At 35.0% G+C, this 21621-nt stretch overlaps 1 protein-coding gene across 13 annotated transcripts in view; it reads left to right on the top strand.

Annotated features, from left to right (window-relative positions):
• The window catches only part of WDFY3 (WD repeat and FYVE domain containing 3), a 256639-nt gene that overhangs the window by 105940 nt on the left and 129078 nt on the right, over positions 1-21621 (top strand). For 10 of the 13 annotated variants that reach the window (XM_087434534.1, XM_087434532.1, XM_087434530.1 and 7 more), the window contains 6 exons: positions 967-1020; positions 3311-3420; positions 7463-7624; positions 12216-12408; positions 13719-13905; positions 15832-15998. In XM_087434534.1, the coding sequence (XP_087290660.1) occupies positions 967-1020; positions 3311-3420; positions 7463-7624; positions 12216-12408; positions 13719-13905; positions 15832-15998 (873 nt within the window). The remainder of the gene's footprint in view (positions 1-966; positions 1021-3310; positions 3421-7462; positions 7625-12215; positions 12409-13718; positions 13906-15831; positions 15999-21621) is intronic. The other 3 variants (XM_087434539.1, XM_087434536.1, XM_087434542.1) reach the window with 1 other exon arrangement.

Below are 21621 nucleotides of genomic sequence, written 5' to 3'. Positions count from 1 at the left end.
ACACATTTAACAACAACTCCCCATTTCCTCCTCCTCCCAGCCCTTGACAACCACCATTCTACTTTCTGCTTCTATGAGTTTGCTACTTTCAATACCTTACATAACCTTTTATTTTATAGGAAGTTATCATTGAAAGTAATTTTGTTATAATTTACGTGCACATAATTTTTCTCCAAAGAAAGCAGCTAAAATGAGTCCTCTATTATTCATTTGAAAGTTGGCTATATTTGTTGTGCATCAGGGCAAGATTATTTTTCCAGGACTCCTGAATTTGGTGTAGAATACTTGTTGTTTTGTTTGTTACCTAATGACCACTCACATATCAGGTCTTTTTATCAGATCACTTCTAACATGGATTGTAGATACCTCACTAGGAACCATGCTTATCTGCAATTCTGTTGTCTAAATCAATCCATCAGGAGTTGGTAAAAATGGAAACTTCTGGTGAATATCAATATGTAAAATGGATACATAGACTGATTTGTAATACGTTAGGGCAACAAGTTCTAGTTCTCTCTGTCTCCCTTAATTCTCTCTCCGTTGTTGCCTTCCTGTGGCTTTTATTAAAAATATGTAGTGACTCTCAACAAATTTGAGAAAATATCTAATTTTGTGGCCATATTGTGTATGAGTGTAGCTTAAGACTTTTTCCCATGTCTTTTAGTTATTGGTTAAGTTCAACCATGCAATCTGCTGAATTCTAAGAGCACATGGTCAGTTTACATCATTGAAGCAGAGAATTCCCACCAGTGTAAAAGCAGTATCTTCAATTTATTATTGATGATTTTGCTGCATGCTAGGTGCCACAGTTAAACACAGCGGTGACCTCCCCAGTGGGCAGTGCAGGTGATGGAGAAGCTGGGTGATGCTGACTGTACTTGGCATCTGATGGCGGCATCTTATGGCGGGATTAGTATTATGTAGTGAATCCCCAATTAGACAACCCAGCCTTTTTTTTTTAAACAGAAAAACATTGTGCCCTGCTGTCCTCCAAGGATTTCAAAGCCACAACACCTTCAGGTAATTTCATTCCCAAGGTGTGGTTATGAATTAGCAAATGAAAAGAAGCATGAAAGCTATGAGTTCTAATACTGGTTTTCTGACTAACTTCTGGAAGTTTCTTTTTTGGATGGAAAGGGTTGTTTAGGGTTTGGTTTCTTTGTTAACGAAATAATGACTGTGCTTTAAATGGACTTTGCAGAGGAAAAATTGTTGTATTGGACTTAACTATTAACAACTTTTGCATTTTGATTGTTCTGAATCCTATCTAATTGAATTCCCTTATATTCTCTCAGTGTAGACTAGGAACTTACGTTTCTTTTAAAATTGTCTACCTTCTATTCTTATTTGATAATGAACTCTACTAACTCCATTTCTGTATTTTTCAGTCTAAGTATGTGTATTGAAATGCAGTGTGAAAGCTAAAGCTTGAATCAAAATGATTGGCAGCTGTCAAGATGGGTTAATGTTAATGTGTGCCTTTCATTAACTCTTATAACCTTAAGTTAAATCATCATTTAAATTTGTATTTGTTAAACATTACTGAAATTAAAAGAGCCAAATGCAATATTTTTTTGACTGGGAGTGTTTTTCTTTCAAAGTTTCAAGAAACTCTGTGGTTTATGGAGGTTTAATTTAAAACTACTTTCTAGTATACATACTTTTTTAGAGATAGCACTAAATGTTGTATACTTTTAAAATAAACTTCTTGATTCATTTAAAATAAAAAGTGAGAGATCCCACTAAGGTGTTTTTTTTTTTTTTTTTTTTAAAGATTTTATTTATTTTATTTTTTCCCCCCAAAGCCCCAGCAGATAGTTGTATGTCATAGCTGCATATCCTTCTAGTTGCGGCATGTGGGACTCGGCCTCAGGATGGACGGAGAAGTGGCGCCTCGATGCGCACCCGGGATCCGAACCCGGGCCGCCAGCATTGCAGCGCGCGCACTTAACCACCAAGCCACAGGGCCGGCCCCCCACTAAGGTGTTTTGAATGGCAACATACTGAAATTAGTAGGTGAAAGTAAAATAGTTCTTCTGTGAAGGCATTTGATATGTAAAAATAGTTTTATTTTTGTCACTGAGAGTTTGGGATCTCTCCCACATCATTCAAACCACAGCTACTTACCCAGACCGCTTTATCTGGCAACTTCACATGAAAGTGTGTAAAGATGAGCTATGCCCAGCTATGTTAGTCTTTTATTCATTCAGTTATTTAATAAACCACTTTTATCTTGATTGTCTTAAATGGAAGAAAAAAAATACCTCTAAGTTAATCTAAGTGCTATTTAGTCTACATTCTATGTCTTTATGACGTGTGTTAAGTGTAGGTTAGTAACTTACCAAGTCAATTCAGAGTGAACAGATTGGACTTATTTTCTGTCAACTTTAATTCATCTTGCATATCAATATAAAAATTGATTACCTCTGTGCTGGTGAAATTAAGTGCATGGTTAGGGATTTATCCATTTTCCCATATCTCTAAAAACATAATCAACTAAATTTACTGTCAAAGATTCTTCCAGCACTGCAGTTCTATGATTGACTCTCTCACTGTTTTTCTGTTCCTGCTGTCAGCTGCTCAAGTCACCCCTTGTGTCTATCACTGAGGCAACCTCCTAATTTGTTTCCCCCTACCAGTCTCTTTGCCCTTCCAGTTTGTCATATACACCACCAGTAAATTAATAGTCTTGCAATACTCCTATCATCATCTACTTTGTTCCAGAAAGTACATTTGCTCCCTCTTGCCTGAAGAGTCAGATACAGCCTTTAGCTTACCTTCATTCGTAAATAGGCATCAGTTTTCTATCACTACTGTTGATATTAGACTCATTCTCAACATATGCTCCTCTAGAATGTTAACCCAGTGTTATTACAGCTCTTTATCTTGGCCCTTCCATATTAGGCTCAGTCCTTTAGCCACATTTTTGTTTTAATACTGTGCTCCTAATCTCTCTGTTCCCTTTCCTCCCTCCCGCTTCCTAGGCAAACATACAGAGAAAACATTGTTTTCCAGGCAGATTTAGCTCAAATTTCACCTCTTCCATGACTCTCTTGACTAGTTTGTAACATACCTTTCCCTAAAATATATAGGTTGACTTTTACATTTCTGTATTGATATAATGATATGCTATAAAGGCCTATGTATACCATAAAAACATTGCTCTTTTTAATATGTTTTACATCAGGCATGTAATGGTGCTGATAAAAAGTATGTGCTTAGTAAATAATCATTTCTTTGTAGGTTTTAAGGAAGAATCTCTTTATATGTGATTTCTCCCCCACCTAATGGGTTTCCTTTGGTTTTTTAGAGGCTGCAAGTCGGGCCATAGTCCAGTTCCTGGAAATCAATCAGAGTGAAGAAGCCAGTAGAGGTTGGATGCTTCTGACAACAATTAATTTGTTGGCATCCTCTGGTCAGGTGAGTTTTTTGTTTTCCTGTTGGATAACTCTCTCAACCTCTTTTTTTTATCGTCTTGGGATTTTGTGAAATTAAATTTATTTTCATATCTAAATAATCATTGTATTCTTCTGATTCTTATTATACGTTATTTAGTGCTCTCACAACATCTCTTGGGGGACATTTATGTTCTATGCATTTTACACATGAGGAAATGCCTAACTTAGAACACTCTTTTCCATCTTTGTCATGTCATAACACATAGAATGTGATACCATTTGTACAGCACACTGGCCAAAGAGATGGACTACCTGTGGCTGGAAACAGGTAGCCTGGGAGCTCTGGCTCCATCAGGCCCAGCTCAATACTTCTGTAAACGATGTTAGGCAAACTCAGGCTTAGAAGAATCATCTAAGGTTCATCTAAGGTCACTTAGCTAATAAGGAGTGAATGACATGGACAATCCTTTAGATTGTTCTAATTTTTATGGAAAATAAGGAAACATTGCCATTTTCAGGATAATATATATTCCCTTCCCACTTGATTTATTCTGGAGATTGTTCCCCCCCTACAATCAACTCTAAGCATCTGTCATGATATGCGTTGCATGTATTCATTTAAGAGGTATTTGGATACCTGATTTTTGGCCTGTGATGTTTTTGGGATGAAGGAATTTATTCAACCTTCTAAAATCCAGAATTCCCCGTCAAAGTCAGGCCTAATCTTGAGAATGGCTATTGTCTAAATTACAATGGGCTTTCAAACACCTCACATCGTTTCATAATGGAATTTACAGAAGTTGGCTGTGGCACCAATCATACCACAGTGGCTGGCCACAGCAGAAACAATGCATATTTCTTAGTAACCATATCCTTCAACTACTCACTAAACCAAAGTAAGTAGCACTTGGATTTTTTTTTCCTTGGAATGGTCTGTTTCCTTTTTTTGTTTGCTATTCTTTGTTTTCTTTTTTAAATCAGAAAAGGAATCAGACCAACTTATCTTGATTTACCTGGAACTTTCCAAGTTTTAGCATAGAAGCCCCGCATCCCAAGAAACCCTTCAGTCCTAGGCAAATGAGATGTTTATTCACCCTGGGTAACCTTCAGATCGTCCTAAAGGGGCCCATTGTTTCCATGGATCTGGGACCATACCAGATGACTATCAAAGTACCAATTCTGTTTGCTGTTCATGGGAGCCATAAACGCCTCTCTATTCCTCTACCAAACTTTGCTTTGGTTTAGAATAGCATGTAGAATGATAATTTTAATTTGGAATGTTTTTAAGTTGTATTCATATTTTCTGTAGATGCTGTGTTTCTCTTTCTCAATTGTGAGCACAGACTGTGTCCTACTGTAACACCTAATACTTAGTAGAAAGTCAGTAAATGTGAACTAACTTAAACATGCACAAATGGATAGATAGCCTTAAAAGTATAAGAAAAGAGTCAGGAGAAACCTGATCACTTAAAAAAATTTAAATGTTGCCAGTTACTAGTTTGGATACGAAGCTGTACTTTTAATCTATCAGATATAAGATGAAAAGGAGGGCCGCCCCGTGGCTTGGTGGTTGGGTGCGCTTGCTCCGCTGCCGGCGGCCCGGGTTTGGGTCCCGGGCACGTGCCGACGCACCGCTTCTCCGGCCGTGCTGGGGCCGCGTCCCACGTGCAGCGGCTGGAGGGATGTGCAGCTGTGGCATGCAGCTATCTACTGGGGCTTTGGGGGAAAAAGAAATAAATTAAAAAAAAAAAAAAGGAAAAACCATACCATTTTGCCTACTGGGAAGGGAAAGCTAGTAGTAATCTAACTGGAAAAAGAGACATTTTAAGACAAAATTCAGTGTTATGTTTTGAGCTGACTTTTTGTTTGCATGCCATTTTCTGTTGGCAGCAGTGAAATACAGGGTTGACTAAAACATGGTCCTGAATCAGCATGACTGAGATGAAGTGGATGAAGATAACACTAGAAAATGCAATAATGGAGTATATGTAGTGCCATGAAAATAGAAATGTGAGTTATAAATTTTGTAGATGAGGGTAGGAAGAAAGATGATGAATTAAGGAAAGTTTCAGACATGAGCAGACATTTAAACTAAACGTTAGATGTATGGAGACATGGGTGTCTAGAAATAATAAATTATAGGTGGAACGGGCAGAGGGTTTTTGAATATTGCAGGCAGGAAATGATACTGGATATGTAGAAAGGGGCCAGATCTTGCAAGGGATTGTTCTTTAGACTCTCTCTTCTCTCCCTCAGCCTGCTACTGCATTAATTCAGGCCCCATCTCTCGTATGGTTCTCTGTATTTGTTTCATAATTACCCCGGCCTTCCTGCTCTTTATATCTAATTTATGATCTGTACTACCACCAGCTCATTTTCTGAAATCTGGTTCTATTACTCTTTTGTTTCTAACACTTCACTGGGTCTCTAATGCTAGCAAAATAAAAGTCAAACTAGAATGGGAGGCTATATGCATAGGTCATTGAGCATATCCACTTGTGGACGGCTCACCTAGCTCTCTGACCTAAGGCAGGATATGTAAGCAATGTGCCTCAATGCTTCATTTATAAAGTAAGGGTCATACAGTAATGGAATCTACCTCATAGGGTTGATTTGAGGAATAGATGAGATAATGTGTTTAAAGTGCTTAGCCTCATGCCTGTTATACAGTAAACACTCATTAAAGATTAGACATAATTATAGTGGCTTTTCAGGAGTCAGCAATTTTAGACTTAGTTTCCTGAAACATACTGTCCCATATGGCCTATTCTTCCAGGTGATCTTTCCCCTCCTATTTAATTCCTACACTTTTCCATTTCACTCCTGGCGGTGTTGGTTATCCCCTTTCATATTAGCCTGTATATACTTCCATTGTTACACTTAAGAGAGTAAATCATGGTTATTGATGAACCTGCTCCTGCTGGTAGACTGCAGTCTTCTGAAGGGTGGGGATGCTTCGTTGTTACACACCCAGCTCCCCACACACTGCCTGATGTACCCTAGGCATTCGATAAATGTTTGATGAAAAAGTTAATAAACTAATCAACAGATGATGCCAACCTGTTGATCTCCAGTGTGGTAAAACTTTTTATTCTAAACTGCACCATGGAAAAATTTTTGATAATTACTATAGCATACTTCTTAACAATATTGAAATGTTCACCGTACGAAGTCTGGAATTTCTTTCTCTGGAAGTCTGAAAATAATACAGAGATTTTTTTGTGTCAGTGGTGGCTATATCCCTCAAGTGTCCTTCCAGCCTCAAGAATCTACAATAAGAATAAAATAAAAGTGATGGTAATGCAACTACCAATGTATAATTTAGTGCTTAGTATGTCTTTGCGTTTGTTATCTTATACAGCCCTCATTTTAACCCTAAGAAGTATGTACCCTTATATCCATTTTATAGGAGAGAAAAGTGAGGTCCAGCAAAATTAGTTTGCCCAAGTTCATGGTTAAGTTCCTTTTTTCTAATTCCTAAAGATTATGTCCTTTGAAACATACTGCCTCTTAATAAATAAATAGTAAACTTAATAGATAACAAACACACACACATCTCAGTGTTTAATTAAAGCAAGTTTGTCCAAATGGGAAATGAGTATTTGTCAGCATGGAGTCATTTTTTAATTTTTTCAGGCATTTAAAAAGTAATTTTGGGGCCGGCCAGGTGGCACAAGTGGTTAAGTGCGTGTGCTCCGCTGCGGCGGCCCGGGGTTCACCGGTTCGGATCCTGGGTGCACCAACGCACTGCTTGTCAAGCCATGCTGTGGCGGCATCCCATATAAAGTGGAGGAAGATGGGCATGAATGTTAGCCTAGGGCCAGTCTTCCTCAGCAAAAAGAGGAGGATTGGCAGATGTTAGCTCAGGGACGATCTTCCTCACAAAAAAATAAAATAAATAAAAATAAAAAAATAAAATTATTTTGGTATATAATTTTCTGGCTTAAAATATGTGAGTTAATGCTTTAACTTTTGGCTTAAAATTTGTGAGCCTACTTAGCTGTAGCAATTACAGTTATGTCGTTCTATCTGTCTATTAACTTATTTATTGGTTTTTTTTCCAGAAAACCGTGGACTGCATGACAACGATGTCAGTGCCTTCCACCCTGGTTAAGTGTTTGTATCTGTTCTTTGACCTTCCACATGTGCCTGAGGCAGTCGGAGGGGCACAGAATGAGCTACCTCTAGCAGAACGTCGTGGACTACTCCAGAAAGTTTTTGTACAGGTATGAAAGGTGCTGTTTGCCTGGCGATCTGTACCACTCTATTTAAAATGAAACAGGAGGTGTGGGGCCGGCCTAGTGGCCTAGTGGTTAAGTTCGAGCACTCCACTTTGGTGGCCTGGGGTTCACAGGTTCAGATCCCTGACATGGATCTACACACTGCTTATCAAGCCGTGCTGTGGCAGGTGTCCCACATATAAAGTAAAGGAATATGGGCACGGATGTTAGCCCAGGGCCAATCTTCCTCAGCAAAAAGAGGAGGATTGGCAACAAGTATTAGCTCAGGGCTAATCTTCCTCACCAAAAAAATAAATAAATAAATAAAATAAAGTGAAACAGGTGCACTCCTTAAATAGATGTTCTATGTATTCCATTTTCTATAGTATTTCATGCTGTTTATTGTAAATTGACTTTATCTCATATAATTGTCCCATTTCTTGAATCTGCACATTTCTTTGGAGGAATATTTGAGTAAGGCATTAACAAGTTTGTTTCTTTGAAGGTTACCTTTGATATAGCAATAACATCTCTAAAATTAACTAAGCAAGGAAAACTTTCATTGACAATCATCTTAAGTTTGGGGTAATATTTCTTATAATGTCAAGAAATTTTGTTTTGTTGCTGTCTAAATACAGGAAGTCCCTAGCCTCTAAATATTTAACTTATAAAAGTTTATTTTAGTGGCTGCTGCCACCTCCTCTGCTCCCTGCCTGTAAAGCCCTTTTTTCTCCTTGTAGCCACTATTTTTTTAATAGCATCAGCAGTTAACAAAGGTTTAAATAGACCTTTGTTAGCTAGCCTGGAAATATTATCATTATTTTGATATTTTTTCTTGGGATAAAATTTTCGAAATAAGCCAAGTACAAGCATTTAGAGTACAGTCTGTCCATTAACGTAGTATTAAAAAACACATGTTCAACACAAAAAGACAAATATTGCGTGATTCCACTTATATGTATCTACAGTGGTCAAACTCTTAGAAAGTAGAAAGTAGAATGGTGGTTGCCAGAGGCTGAGGGGTGGGGGGAAAGAGGAGGAGTTGTTCAGTGGGTATAGAGTTTCAGTTTTGCAGGATGAAAATGTTCTAGAGATGTGTTGCATAACAATGTGCATATAGTTAACACTGCTGTATACAGTCATGTACTACTTAATGATGTTTTGGTCGGTGACAGACCACATGTACGATGGTGGTCCCGTTAAGATTAGTACCATATACCTAGATGTGTAGTAGCCTATACCATCTAGGTTTTTGTAAGTACACTCTATTGATGTTCGCACCACGACAGAATCGCCTAATGATGCATTTCTCAGACTGCATCCACATCGTTAAGCTACACATGACTGTACTTAAAAACGATTAAGATGGTAAATTCTTTTATGTATTTTCACCTCAATAAAAAAAACCCCATACCTGTTTGAATCCAGTTTTCTGAAATTATGTAACCTAAGATGCAGATTTCTCACCTCTAAAATGAAAATAATGATACCTACCTAAAGGATTTTTGAGGATTAAATGAAATAATACACAAAGCTGTGGTTCTCTGCTTAGTACATAGTAGACATGAAATAAAAGTCCCTGTGACTGCTGCTGTTGCCGCCACCACCGCCTCATCAGTGAGACAGAGGAGGGAACAGAGCACAGTGGGGCTGCAGTAGATAAGGTGCAGCTGGGGCAGAGGACGATTGCGCCTCCTGTTACTGGGGTCTTACCGCAGGGATGACTCGGCCTTGTAGAGATGCCAGGCGTGAAAGGACAGGGAGGGGGAGACTAAGGCGGTCAGGAAAAGGAAATCCTAGGGAAAAGACAGGATTATCAATGAAATACTAATTCAACAAATATTTATTGAGCACTTGATTTATTAGATACTTTTGTGCTAGTGCTTAACATCTGTTACCTCATATTATTTGCAAGACAGCCCATAACTTCAGAGCTTTTGTTTTCCACCAAAATGATGGTGTGAGCAAATGGCAGAAATAGGATTAGAACCCAGGTTTATCTGACTCCTGAATTGGATTGGATGAGAAGAGCAATGGGAATAAATCATATAGGAATTAAAGCTGCTTTAAGACATTGCTGATAAATTTAGTGGGTTAGTCTTTGCTGATTAGACTAGTAGCCCTATTTCAATAAAGTTCTTCTAAAGAATTAATTAATTCCTTAGGCAATAAATGGAAGCTGAATTTTATATATTTAATACTAAATAAATATAGCAAAGATTTCTTCTAAAACTTAAAATTTTTTTTCTATATGTGAAAGCAGTGAACGCTGATGTTCAACTAAATGTGGGGCTCGTTTTATTTTTTATTTTATTTTATTTATTTTATTTTATTTTATTTGTGAGGAAGATCAGCCCTGAGCTAACATCCATGCCAATCCTCCTCTTTTTTTTTTTTTTTTCCCTGAGGAAGACTGGCCCTGGGCTAACATCCATACCCATCTGCCTCCACTTTATATGGGACGCCACCACAGCATGGTCTGACAAGTGGTGCATTGGTGCGCGCCTGGGATCCGAACCCGGGCCGCCAGCAGTGGAGCGCGCCCACTTAACCACTACGCCACGGGGCCAGCCCCCGGGGCTCGTTTTAGCATTTTGGAATCATTGATTGTTAAGGCCAAAAGGAACTCAAAAGAGAATTTAAATGAAACTCCCCATTTACGGTTACAGAAACTGTGGCTGTGATCCACAGCAGGTGCGTGGCTGTGATTAGAACCTGGCTCTCTGCCTCCTTGTCCAGTGCTCCTTGAGTGTATCGCTTCCTTTTCTTTAGTTCCTCATCGCAGGCTGGACAGTGTTTTCATCATTTGTGTAGAAAACCAATGGAGACAAACTTATTAAATGTTTTCAGAACACATAGTGTTTACAATAGATGAAATCCCTATGTTTATATTATGTGACAGATGGTTTCCTGGGACCTTAGCAGTTGTTACTGCTTCATGTAGGCACTTGTTTTTTTTTCATTTGCATTGGTGTGGCCAATTATTGCTCTGCCACTCTTGGCTGGACTTTGTAACAGAGTTCCCACAAATAGAAGTGGTTAGTGTAGGGGCAGAAGAGGAATGAGATGGAGACTCTTCAGTTTCCTATTCTGTAAAATGAAAGGATTATACTAGATTATTTGTAAGAATCCTTTTGCCTTTAAAGATTAAGAATCATTTATCTTAAGTCAACAAATTCAAGGAATTAAGTCCAATTTATTTTTGAGAACAAAGATTTTATTTGGAAAAAAAGTATTTTATTTTCAGATTTGTTTTTATATTACCAATTAGAGAAATGACATCTGTCACTCTAATCACATAAAGGCAGTGTGAGAACCAATGAAAAGTATCATTAGCAATATACCGTTCTGAGCATTTTTTTTTTTTTTGCTGCAATTGACTATCTTTTTTGTTGCATTTGACACATATGGGAAAAGATACACATATTACACAATGGACATTCGGTATCCAACAGTTTCTCCAGGCATTTTTTTGTGGGGGAATACCTATATTTACTGATTTTATAAATATTTTGTTTCTCTGAATTCTTAATCTTTTTTTTCTTCTTGATATTTGACAACTGTGAATTAGAAAGCTCTTTTATTTAAGTAAATTTCTGCATTGAAGGAATTAGGAAAAGCAAGACCTAGCTTTCTCAGGCACAACATATTTCAAATACTTTTTTCTATTTAGCAGTTTCTCTGCAGTTATTGAAATACTCAAATTTCATGAAGCTCTTTTCTTTCAAGAGAATAAAATTATTTCATAAATTGTAGTTATTTTATTCATATTATATATTTTTAAAAATATTTAGATGAGAAAATTTAGCACAGAGAGGAAAAGTTAACTTTTCTTGACACTGAATTGAGATTAGAAGAAAAATGCTATTGAGGGCAGAAACCATAGCTGAGTTCCCCAAGTAACAGGCTCTTAGTGCTGTGAGCGCTTGTGTAGTGTGTGTTTTGCAAATCATAGTTAAGGAATAAATTCTCATTCCAGAATTTAAGAAGTTTTGAATCTTCTTTGAAAGCCAGGCTTTAGAAGACTTTTGCCTACTAAGCATAATTAAAAGATACTTCTGAATTAAGATGATTTTATTATTCTGATATCCCTTTCTACTTGTATAGAAATTGGAACAACTTGAAAATACTTTTGCTTTTAAAGGCCTGTTTTTACTTTCTTATCTCCCTAAAACTGTCCTTTTCAGAGAAGAAAATTACATTTCACCTATGACAAACTAAGAATTAAAGAACTAAATTAGGAAACTAAAATGTTGACCTTGAAAGTTACTGTTGATTTATTCTGTTTCAGGGCAAGGTATGCAGAAATACCACAGTGAAGAGAGGATAGTAAACATAGAACATTTTTTTTGAAAAATAAGCTGATAAAAACAGGGCTGGTTTACTGTCTTACCATAACACACCTCTAAATTACAGATGTCTTTTTTAATGTTGCCTGAGTTAGAGCACTCGTCATTGTGGCTTTAATGATATCACTCAGTCCTAACCCTGAACTTTAAGAGTTTTTAATGATCAGATCTAGTCCTTTTCTTGCTCCTCTCTTTCCCCAACCCTTCATTTATTTATATACACATTTGGTTTTTGTTTTGTCTTTTAGATCTTAGTGAAACTCTGCAGTTTTGTTTCTCCGGCGGAGGAGCTGGCTCAGAAAGATGATCTCCAGCTTTTATTCAGTGCAATAACTTCTTGGTGCCCTCCCTATAACCTGCCTTGGAGGAAGAGTGCTGGAGAAGTCCTGATGACCATATCCCGCCACGGTCTTAGTGTCAATGTAGTGAAGTATATTCATGGTGAATAGCTCTTTATGTGTTTATTTTAGGTGCTCTAAATTTCTTCTACTTTTCTCTTCCTCATGTGATGACAGATTTATTTTATCTCTCAATTCTCCAAAGATTCTATTTTAAATTAAAAACATATGTACTGGGAGAAAAAAATATACTTTTTATTTGTGAGGCATTTCGAATGTAAAAAATTCTCTTATGTTCAAACAGTGGATATCTACAACAGTTAAAATAATTTCATTGGCGTGTAAATGTTCAATTATCATAATATAATGTAATGTCTATGTCATAGCCTATTCTTTTCTCCTGTTTTATTGAAAAAAAGAGTTTTTTTGAGATGCTATAATTAGAAGTCTTTCTGAAGATAATTCATAAGTAGATAATAATCTGTTCAATGCAGCATAAATGAAATTAGTGGATTCTTTATCAACACTAAGGAGAAATTGTCCATTCTGTTTAACTCATATATAAATAGTGTCAGCTGTCCTTTAAAATATCTAAATAGGAGACAATTCTAGCATTTTAAATAGTACACTTTTATATTATATATATACCTGAAAATCTTTCAGAATAATTTTTGATATAATTATTTGTTCACTTACCTAACATCAATCAGTCCTTAAATATTTCTTGCTGTCATTCCTGTGTTAAATCTTCTTAGCTTTTGTTTAAATCTTCTTAACTTCTTAGCTATGTGACACTGGGTTTCTTTAGACGAAAAAAATTTCATTAAAGATAAAAGAGGGAGTCTTCTTTGCAGTGCCTCCAATCCCTAAAGTCAGTGATGGAGTATAACTGTGTTTTAAACTGGTAATATATAGTACAAACATAATTTTTAAAATTTTATTTCCTGAAGTATTTCTGTATCTCATTGGTCTGTAGTCACTCTGATTTGAACTTTTAACTAATTATTGGATTTTTCTTCTTAAACTTAGAAGATAGTTTATTTTTGTCAACCTTTTATTGTATTAATATAAAAGATCAAAAATAACATTTGGCAGTGGGCAATCATTTTGTTTAACGATAAAACATCCAAATAAGATGTAAAACTGTAATAAATGTCAACTGTTTTTCAACACTTCCTGGATTACCCTTTGTTTACTACTGAGAGGCAGAGCTTTCCCCATGAATTTGAATTTCATATTTACTTGTAGAATGCGTAACATTTATCTTACAGTATTTTACGGATACATTAAAATTTAATATTTCATTTAATGTTTCATTAAACACTGGTTAAGAATGAACACTGGTTAAGAATAAAGAAAATTTTCTTAAGCAATTGACATAAATAATATATATTTATTTCTTTATTCTTTCAGAAAAAGAATGTTTATCTACCTGCGTTCAGAATATGCAGCAATCAGATGACTTGTCTCCCCTAGAAATCGTTGAAATGTTTGCTGGGCTTTCTTGTTTCCTCAAAGATTCCAGTGATGTTTCCCAGACTCTTTTGGATGATTTTCGGATATGGCAAGGATATAATTTCCTTTGTGATCTCTTGCTTAGGTAAAACCCCATAATTTAAGAATATATTTTAGATGTCTGTTAAGTCTATTTCATCAAAGGAAACCATGTGGTTTGGGGTTATAGGGAAAAAGGGATCAATACTTATTTATTGTATACTTTATCCTCTTGGCTTTAATCACTTCTTTTTATTCAGTTGTTCTGTCAACAAAGTATAAAAAGTGAATTTAGAGTTAAATTGGCAAATGCAGGCTGCACATGTGGTGGAGTCAGTGATTAGATGTAAAGAATGAATCTGCTCTTTAGTGGCTGAGGGAGAAGAGTTTAGACGAACTAATTAACATCTTCCTAAAGTATATTCTTTTTGGTTAATTATATTTTTGGTTTTCCTTATTAGTAATTACAGTGTTCTTACTAATGTAGCTAATAATAATTATATAGATTGAATGAGACCTTACAATATATATATAAAACAAACTAGTCAATCCAAAATGTTTCACTAGCTCCCTTTTCCATCCCAAATGTTCCGTGCATGTACTGGGAAAATGACTGGTTACAAATTTATTAGGAAGAAGATACTCATGCTTCACTAGATGTTCATGGGCCACTGGTTATTTTTAAATCATTTGATCTATTCTAAACTAGCACTATTTTGTAAATTTCTTATTTCTAACACCAGTTTAACCTAGTTGTGATTACTTAATACTAGGCAACTCTCAAGAATATAATTTTACATATATCTCCTAATTTACAAACGAGGAGTTATGAAAGTTGATAGAATACCATTTCATATTACTAGGGGGTGTTAACTGGTGCAACCCTTTGAGAATGCAGGTTGACCAGATATTATCAAGAGCTTCAAAAATGTCAGTAGTCTTTGACACAATAATTTCACTATGGTTATTGATCCTAAAGATATAACCCTAATGTAGACAAAATTTTGTGTATATTAGTGCTTCTGTATCCTGATTTCTACTGTCTGTCCCACCTCCCTCTCCCCAAATCTGTGGTTGGCTCTCCATGGCCATTAAAAGCGTGTCTGTGGAGAGCTTATACTACATAGAGAAGCATGTGTATAACACTGGTAAATGAAAAAAAAAAAAATTACAAAATTCTGTACAAGATATGAAGATAACTACTTTTAAAATTTCTCACTTAAAAAAAGACAAGTTTAAAAAATATATCAGAATGTTAAGAGTGTCTTTGAGTTGTGAGGCTAAGCATGCTTTTTCTTCTTTTCTACTTTTGTCCATTCTCCAAGTTTATTTTAATGAGAGTAATTAGTTCTATTGGGGGGAAACCCCAATAAATCTTATTCTTTAAAGAAGATATTTTTGCACCCATTTTGTGTTCTCAATAAAGCTATGGTTAAAAAATAATTCCATAACAATTCCAATGTTCTTTTAAAGGAATTAAGATTGTTTTCAAAAATTTTTAGACTCTCAGAACTTTTTAAAAATGTATTCTAATGAGAGTACCTGAATTAATTATTGAAATATAGATGAAATCTTAGAACTCTTCGCAAGGAATTCATTTTTAAAAATTGTTAACAGAGAAAATGTCTTAGGAAGGAAATGGTTAATAAGGTTTTTGCTTGTAAACAATGAAACTTTATAACCTTAGAGCTTTAAGGAACTTAAGAGATATTTCATCTAATTCTTTTTATAGACACTTTCTACCAAAGATTAGTGATTTACCTAAAATAATACTGTTAGTGGCAAAATCAGCACTTGTATCAGGTCTTCTGACTATTGGTATAATTTTCTTTTAAATATACCATAATGTCTTATAATAAAATTTGTAAATTTTTAGAAATATTATGTTTTTATGTGGGAAAAATTGTAAGAAGAAACTTCTTGGGTACTTTATATATTTATTTACTGAATATAAAAATGAAATTTTCTTTCTTTATTAAATTTGAGACTATAACAAAGACAAAAAATATTTGCTAAATCGTACCTTTCCTAGATTGGAACAAGCAAAAGAGGCAGAATCCAAAGATGCCTTGAAAGATCTGGTTAATCTGATAACTTCCCTAACAACATATGGTGTCAGTGAACTCAAACCAGCTGGTGTTACCACAGGGGCACCCTTTTTATTGCCTGGATTTGCAGTACCTCAGCCTGCAGGCAAAGGTGAGTCTTTGTTTTTTTTCCATTCTGAGCCACTCAGAGAAATAGAGAAAGAATTAATTAGTCTGACTTTCATTGCTCTTTATTTATGTTACTTGTATAAAGGTAATATACTGTTTTTCATTAAAGTTTGTGCTTTTTATAGTGTAATTTCTTGAGTGACAGTCTTTAGCAGATTAAATACTTGAAAAGAATATTATGAAAATATTATAAAATCAAACAGTGAAATTTATGTTTTAGTATTTCATTTTAACATTCAAACAATTTTATAATCCAAACATGCCTCTTTGAATGTTGGCACTCCACACATTTCCACTTTGTGTGGCTGGAACTTAATTCACACTCTGATCTCTATAGCTACCTCTATGTAAGTTATATATAGAAAGCACAGGTGCAAATGCTTATATTTTATTTAAAACTAAGCAAACCTAGGTACAAAGAAGTTACATGGTTTCTTTCAGGTCAGAGAATAAGTTTTACGGCTCAGATTTCCTAACTTTGGCTTCTTATCTAGTGATCTTTTACTAAGAAAACTTATTGTATAGTTAATAACATTTAGTTACATAAGAGTGCAAACTAGTTCTACTGTTTATTTTTTTAAATGCATAATAAACATTCTGAAAGAATCTGAGCCTGGAGACCTCTAATAATTTCTTTCATTTGATTGTCACTTACTAAGTATTCAATACAGTTATGATATTTGCATGTAAAATGTAACTAGCCAAAAAATATCAACATGTCTGGTTATTTAAATTTTATGGTACATTTCTCTGTATTTTATGACATAGAAGTCAGCAGTTATCGGTTTTTAGGTCAGTGAGAATAAGTGGATTTACTAGAAGATCCTAAATTTAATTTACTGGAGAAAATTATATTGAAAAGTCATGGCTTAGGTTGGCGTCATCAAACTTACTGTGATAAGATGTACCCTCAGCATGTAGGTTGTATAGAATTTTTTAAATGATTCTTTGTGCAATAAGTAGAAATCCAGGCATATCTTACTGAGCAGTTCAAGGCTTCTTTTTATTTAATATTCAAGTCTTCATTTTATTTAATATTAAGAAAAAAATAGAGATATTTCCAAAAATTTCTGATTTAGAGACTCTAGCTTGAGTATTCTACAATTAACTCTTCCTATGAGTTAATTTAAAAATAGCTCAGCAACATACTTCCCACTTTATAGACTTTATTGTTCTTTCATTTGATTGATCAATCTGATCATGACGCTGGCATAATAGCTAGTTACAATAGTATAATTTTGTAATGAGAGAATTAATGCAGCAAAATTAACCTTCCTCATGTGCCTGCCTGATGTTGTCTCATCTATAACAGGGATAATAAATATATTACCTAGCACCTCCTGGGGTTATTGTGAGAATCCAGTGACATAATGTCTACGAAAGCAAGGTTAACTAGAAAGGACGTTGCCCTAAGAGTCAGTATTCAGGTGATCATGAGTGACCCGATTTCTAAATATCAATTTCTTATTTAGAAAAATTGACGTAATAGTCTATAAAATGAATAGAACAAGCTAGATCATTTTGAGTTTCATTTGTAACTCAAAATTATCTATTTCCTGTGGCCTACTTTGTACGGTTATTATATGGACTAAAGGAGAGAGCTCTAGTCCATGTAAAGGAAATATGGAATGTGTCTTTTTTTGCTTATTGAGGTATAATGTGCGTGTATTAAAAACTATCCATTTTAAGTGTTGAATTTGATGAGTTTTGATAAATGTATATGGTTGTGTAATCACCACCATAATCACGATATGGAATATTCCCATTCTTCGAAAAATTTCCTTGCTCCCCTTTGCATTTAAGCCCTTCTTATCCACCCCCTTGCCCTGGCAACCCCTGATTTGCTTTGGTTTCACCTTTTCTAGAATTTAATAAACTGGAATCATGTAGTATGCAGCTTTTTGTATCTGGCTTCTTTCACTTTTGAGATTCCTCCGTGTTAGTGCATATATCTGAAGTTTGTTCCTTTTTAATTCTTGATAGTATTTCATTGTTTGGATATCCTGCAATTTGCTTATCCATTCACCAATTGATGGCATTTATTTAACCATCATGAATAAAGCTACTATGAACATTCATATAAAAAAAGTCTTTTTATGGACATATGTTTTTGTTTCTTTGGAGTAAACACCAAGCAGTAGAATTGCTGGATGATATGCTAAATGTATGTTTAACTTTATGAGAACCTGGCAGTCCCGTTTTGGATTCACATCAGCAATGTGTGAAAGTTTGCTTTATATCCTCAGCAGTATTGGGTGGTGTTAGTCTTTTTAATTTGAGATATTCTAGTGAGTGTGCAGTAGTATCTGATCGTGTTTTTTAATTTGCATTTTTCTAAATGATTTTGAGCATCTTTTCTTGTGCTTATTTGCCATATATCTCTACTTTGGTTCAGATCTCTGTGCTCAATGTTTGATAATGTTTCTCTTGTTAATAGCACCTTTTGAAGGACAGAAGTTTTTAATTTTGATGAAGTCCAATTTATCATTTTTAAAATACTTTGTGGGTTTTGCCTCATATGTCTCACTTAACCCAAATTACCTAAGATCTTTTCCTATGTTTTCTTCTAGGAGTTTCATATTTTAACTCTTACATTAAGATCTATGATACATTTCAAGTTAATTTTTGTAGATGGTAAGAAGTAAGGTTTGTTTTTCTTTTTCAAATGGATATCCAAGTGTGCCAGGACTCTTTGTTGAATAGAGCGTATCTGACCACGAATCTGGGACTGTCTCTCAATTCTGCCCCATTGATTAATGTGTCTGTCCTTAGGCCAATACTACACAGTTTTAATTACTGTATCTTTAAACTAAGTCTTGAAATAGAGTTTTTAAGCTGTCCAATTTTGTTCTTCCTTTTCAAAATTATTTTGGCTATTCTAGGTCCTTTGAACTTCCAAGTATGTTTAATAATCATCATGTCAGTTATTGAAAACAAAAGAGCCTGTTGAGATGTTGGTTGGGAGTACATTGAATCTATAGATCAATTTGGGGAGAAGTGACATCTTAACTATATTGAGTTCTCCAATCTTTGAGTATATAGCTTTCCATTTATTTGGTCTTATTTTCTCTCAGCAGTGTTTTATAGTGTACATTGTACAGGACTGTCAATTGTTTTGTTAAATTTATCCTTAAATATTTTATTATTTTTGATACTGTTTAAATGAAATTGTTTCTTAATTTCATTTTGGATTGCTTTTTGCTAGTTTACAGAAATGCAATTGATTTTTAAAATATCCTTTTTTACCTGTGACTTTGTTAGATTTGATGATTAGTTTTAGTGGTGTTTTTTTTCATGGTACATTTCTTATTAATCTAGTTTTAGATAAGAGATGTTGGTCTATTTTACAGGAATGGAGATGAGGAAAGCCATTTGTGATGATGTCTTGTGTAGCACTGATAGAATGAGGCAGTGATTGTCCTTTTCAAATTGTAACTCTTTGGTTTGGACTGTTTATAAGTTGAGGCTGTGTATATTCTGATATATTTGACACTATTTATCGTAATTTTTGTCAATTTTTTGTTCAGGGTACTTTGAGGAATATTTTCTTTGATTTCACTGGTTTCCCTATCATCATCTATGAAAAGAAAATTCTCGTTACCAAGAAATTTTTACCCATGCACTGATAATTACATTTACCAGAAGAAACATGAATACCTCTACTTTATGTTGCTTTATACATAGATATAATTTACCTGCCTTATCTTTAGTGCTGATTTTAGATCAAGGGAAACAGTATAGAAATATAAAAGTTGAAAGAAAAAGTAAACAGTTATTAATGTAGCTGGTAAACATCTGTTTGTTTGTGTATGTTAAAACTTGAAAATGACTTCTATTTCTATGTTGTATAGCAAGAGCTTTTATAAAACTTGGTATCCTCACCAGCAGAGAGATTTTTCTAAAGAAGTAAATTAAAGAGAAATGTAGCAGTCCTTTCCCTTAAATAAGAAATATTCTTTCTGTTTAATAACAACTCCATGGGGGGTGGTTTTTTATCTTAAGTATCCTAAAAACACTTTTGTGAGGTTGTGCTCCATAATTCATAGCTGTCCATAGCTTCCAAATTTGTTCCTTAAATAGAGTGTTTTTAATATATTTTTAATAGAGAATATATCTCTGCATAAGAAAAGACCATACCTTTCTTTTTCAGAGCTCTTTGGTGACTTTACCTTTAGAAAAATTTTCTCATAACACATTAATTCTGGCAGCACCAACGTAAGAAGATAATATATTTTCCCTTTTGTGTGTTTTTCTTCAACCTAGTAACTGAAGTGCCTTATAGTCTTCATCATGGGCTTTCTTTGAAGAGCTCTTGGTGCCCTTTATCTGTGCTGGATGCGGACGTGGCCAAGGCTGATGTTCAGCTGGCTTGCCGGAGTGTAACCTTGTGGATTCAGGAGTAGTCCTGAATAACTACTCCTGATAACATCAGCATTCAAAATACACTTCTAATTTGTATGCCACTTACTTTGGTGTTATTATTCAGCCATTCCTTTAGATACTTTTTCCTGATAGAAAGCCAAATTATCAGATTCTATTTAGTCCCATTGTACATAAGATCTACTAATTTTGGAAATAATATTACAAACAGAAAATCTCTTTTTCTGGATTAGTCACAGGAAATGATTGAGTTTTGTGTGTAGACTGATTGGTTATTCAGTTGGTTAGAATGCTCTGCTCTTGCAGCTGGTCATGGAGACCAGTTAGAGTTTCGACGTTCCTTGGTCATTTACTATGATCAGCATATTTTAACTACATGCTGATGGCCCCTAGATGAATTGGATCACAAGTAGGATTAAGGATGGATCAGAGCAGAATCATTACTATAACTAAAAGAAATTACTATGAGTCAAACTGCTGACCACTGCATTTCCAGTGTTACCTTTTTATGCAAAGATTACCACATTTTACATTTCACTTTTAATTGTGTGTATGTTTACACGTTGTGTTCAATTCAGCCCTTTGTGTGGACAGTTTGTTCTTGGGATTGGTTATTAATGTGCCCTATCTTTTGTCAGTTACATCACTTGAAACCAAATAAGGAAGGTGGAACTTGGGAAAAATCTAAATTTTCCCATATTACCCTAAACTCAGCTCTTTTTAACTTCCTTCTTTGTAGTGAGAATTGATATTATCATTTAGTTGAAAGAAGCAAAATATTGGTTAGAGTTATTCTTTAACCTTATTTGTCACCTTTTTGTCACATGTAGTCAGACTTTTACATTTGTATGTCCATCAGTCTGTCTAAACTTGTTGTTGTTGTGTGGTTTTTTTTTTTTTTTTTGGTGAGGAAGATTGGCCCTGAGCTAACATCTGTGCCAGTCTTCCTCTATTTTGTGTGTGGGATGCCGCCACAGCATGGCTTGATGAGTGGTGCGTAGGTCTGCACCTGGGATCCGAACCAGTGAACCCTGGGCCACTGAAGCAGAGCATGTGAACTTAAGCGCTACACCACCCAACCGGCCCCTCTAAGCTTGTTTTTTGATTACCTGCAGATGATAAAAGATTTCCTCAAAAAGAACAAGCATACTTTAAACAAGGAGCTGGAAGTGAAGATAAATCCTTGGTATTTGCCACACATGGAATAAATTCATATGTTACAAACA

Source organism: Ceratotherium simum, chromosome 8 (assembly GCF_057802395.1).
Source record: "Ceratotherium simum simum isolate JZ-2026a chromosome 8, ASM5780239v1, whole genome shotgun sequence".
NCBI lineage: Eukaryota > Metazoa > Chordata > Mammalia > Perissodactyla > Rhinocerotidae > Ceratotherium > Ceratotherium simum.
The sequence above is the reverse complement of the archived record's forward strand: the minus strand, read 5'-3'. Positions and strand labels throughout refer to the sequence as shown.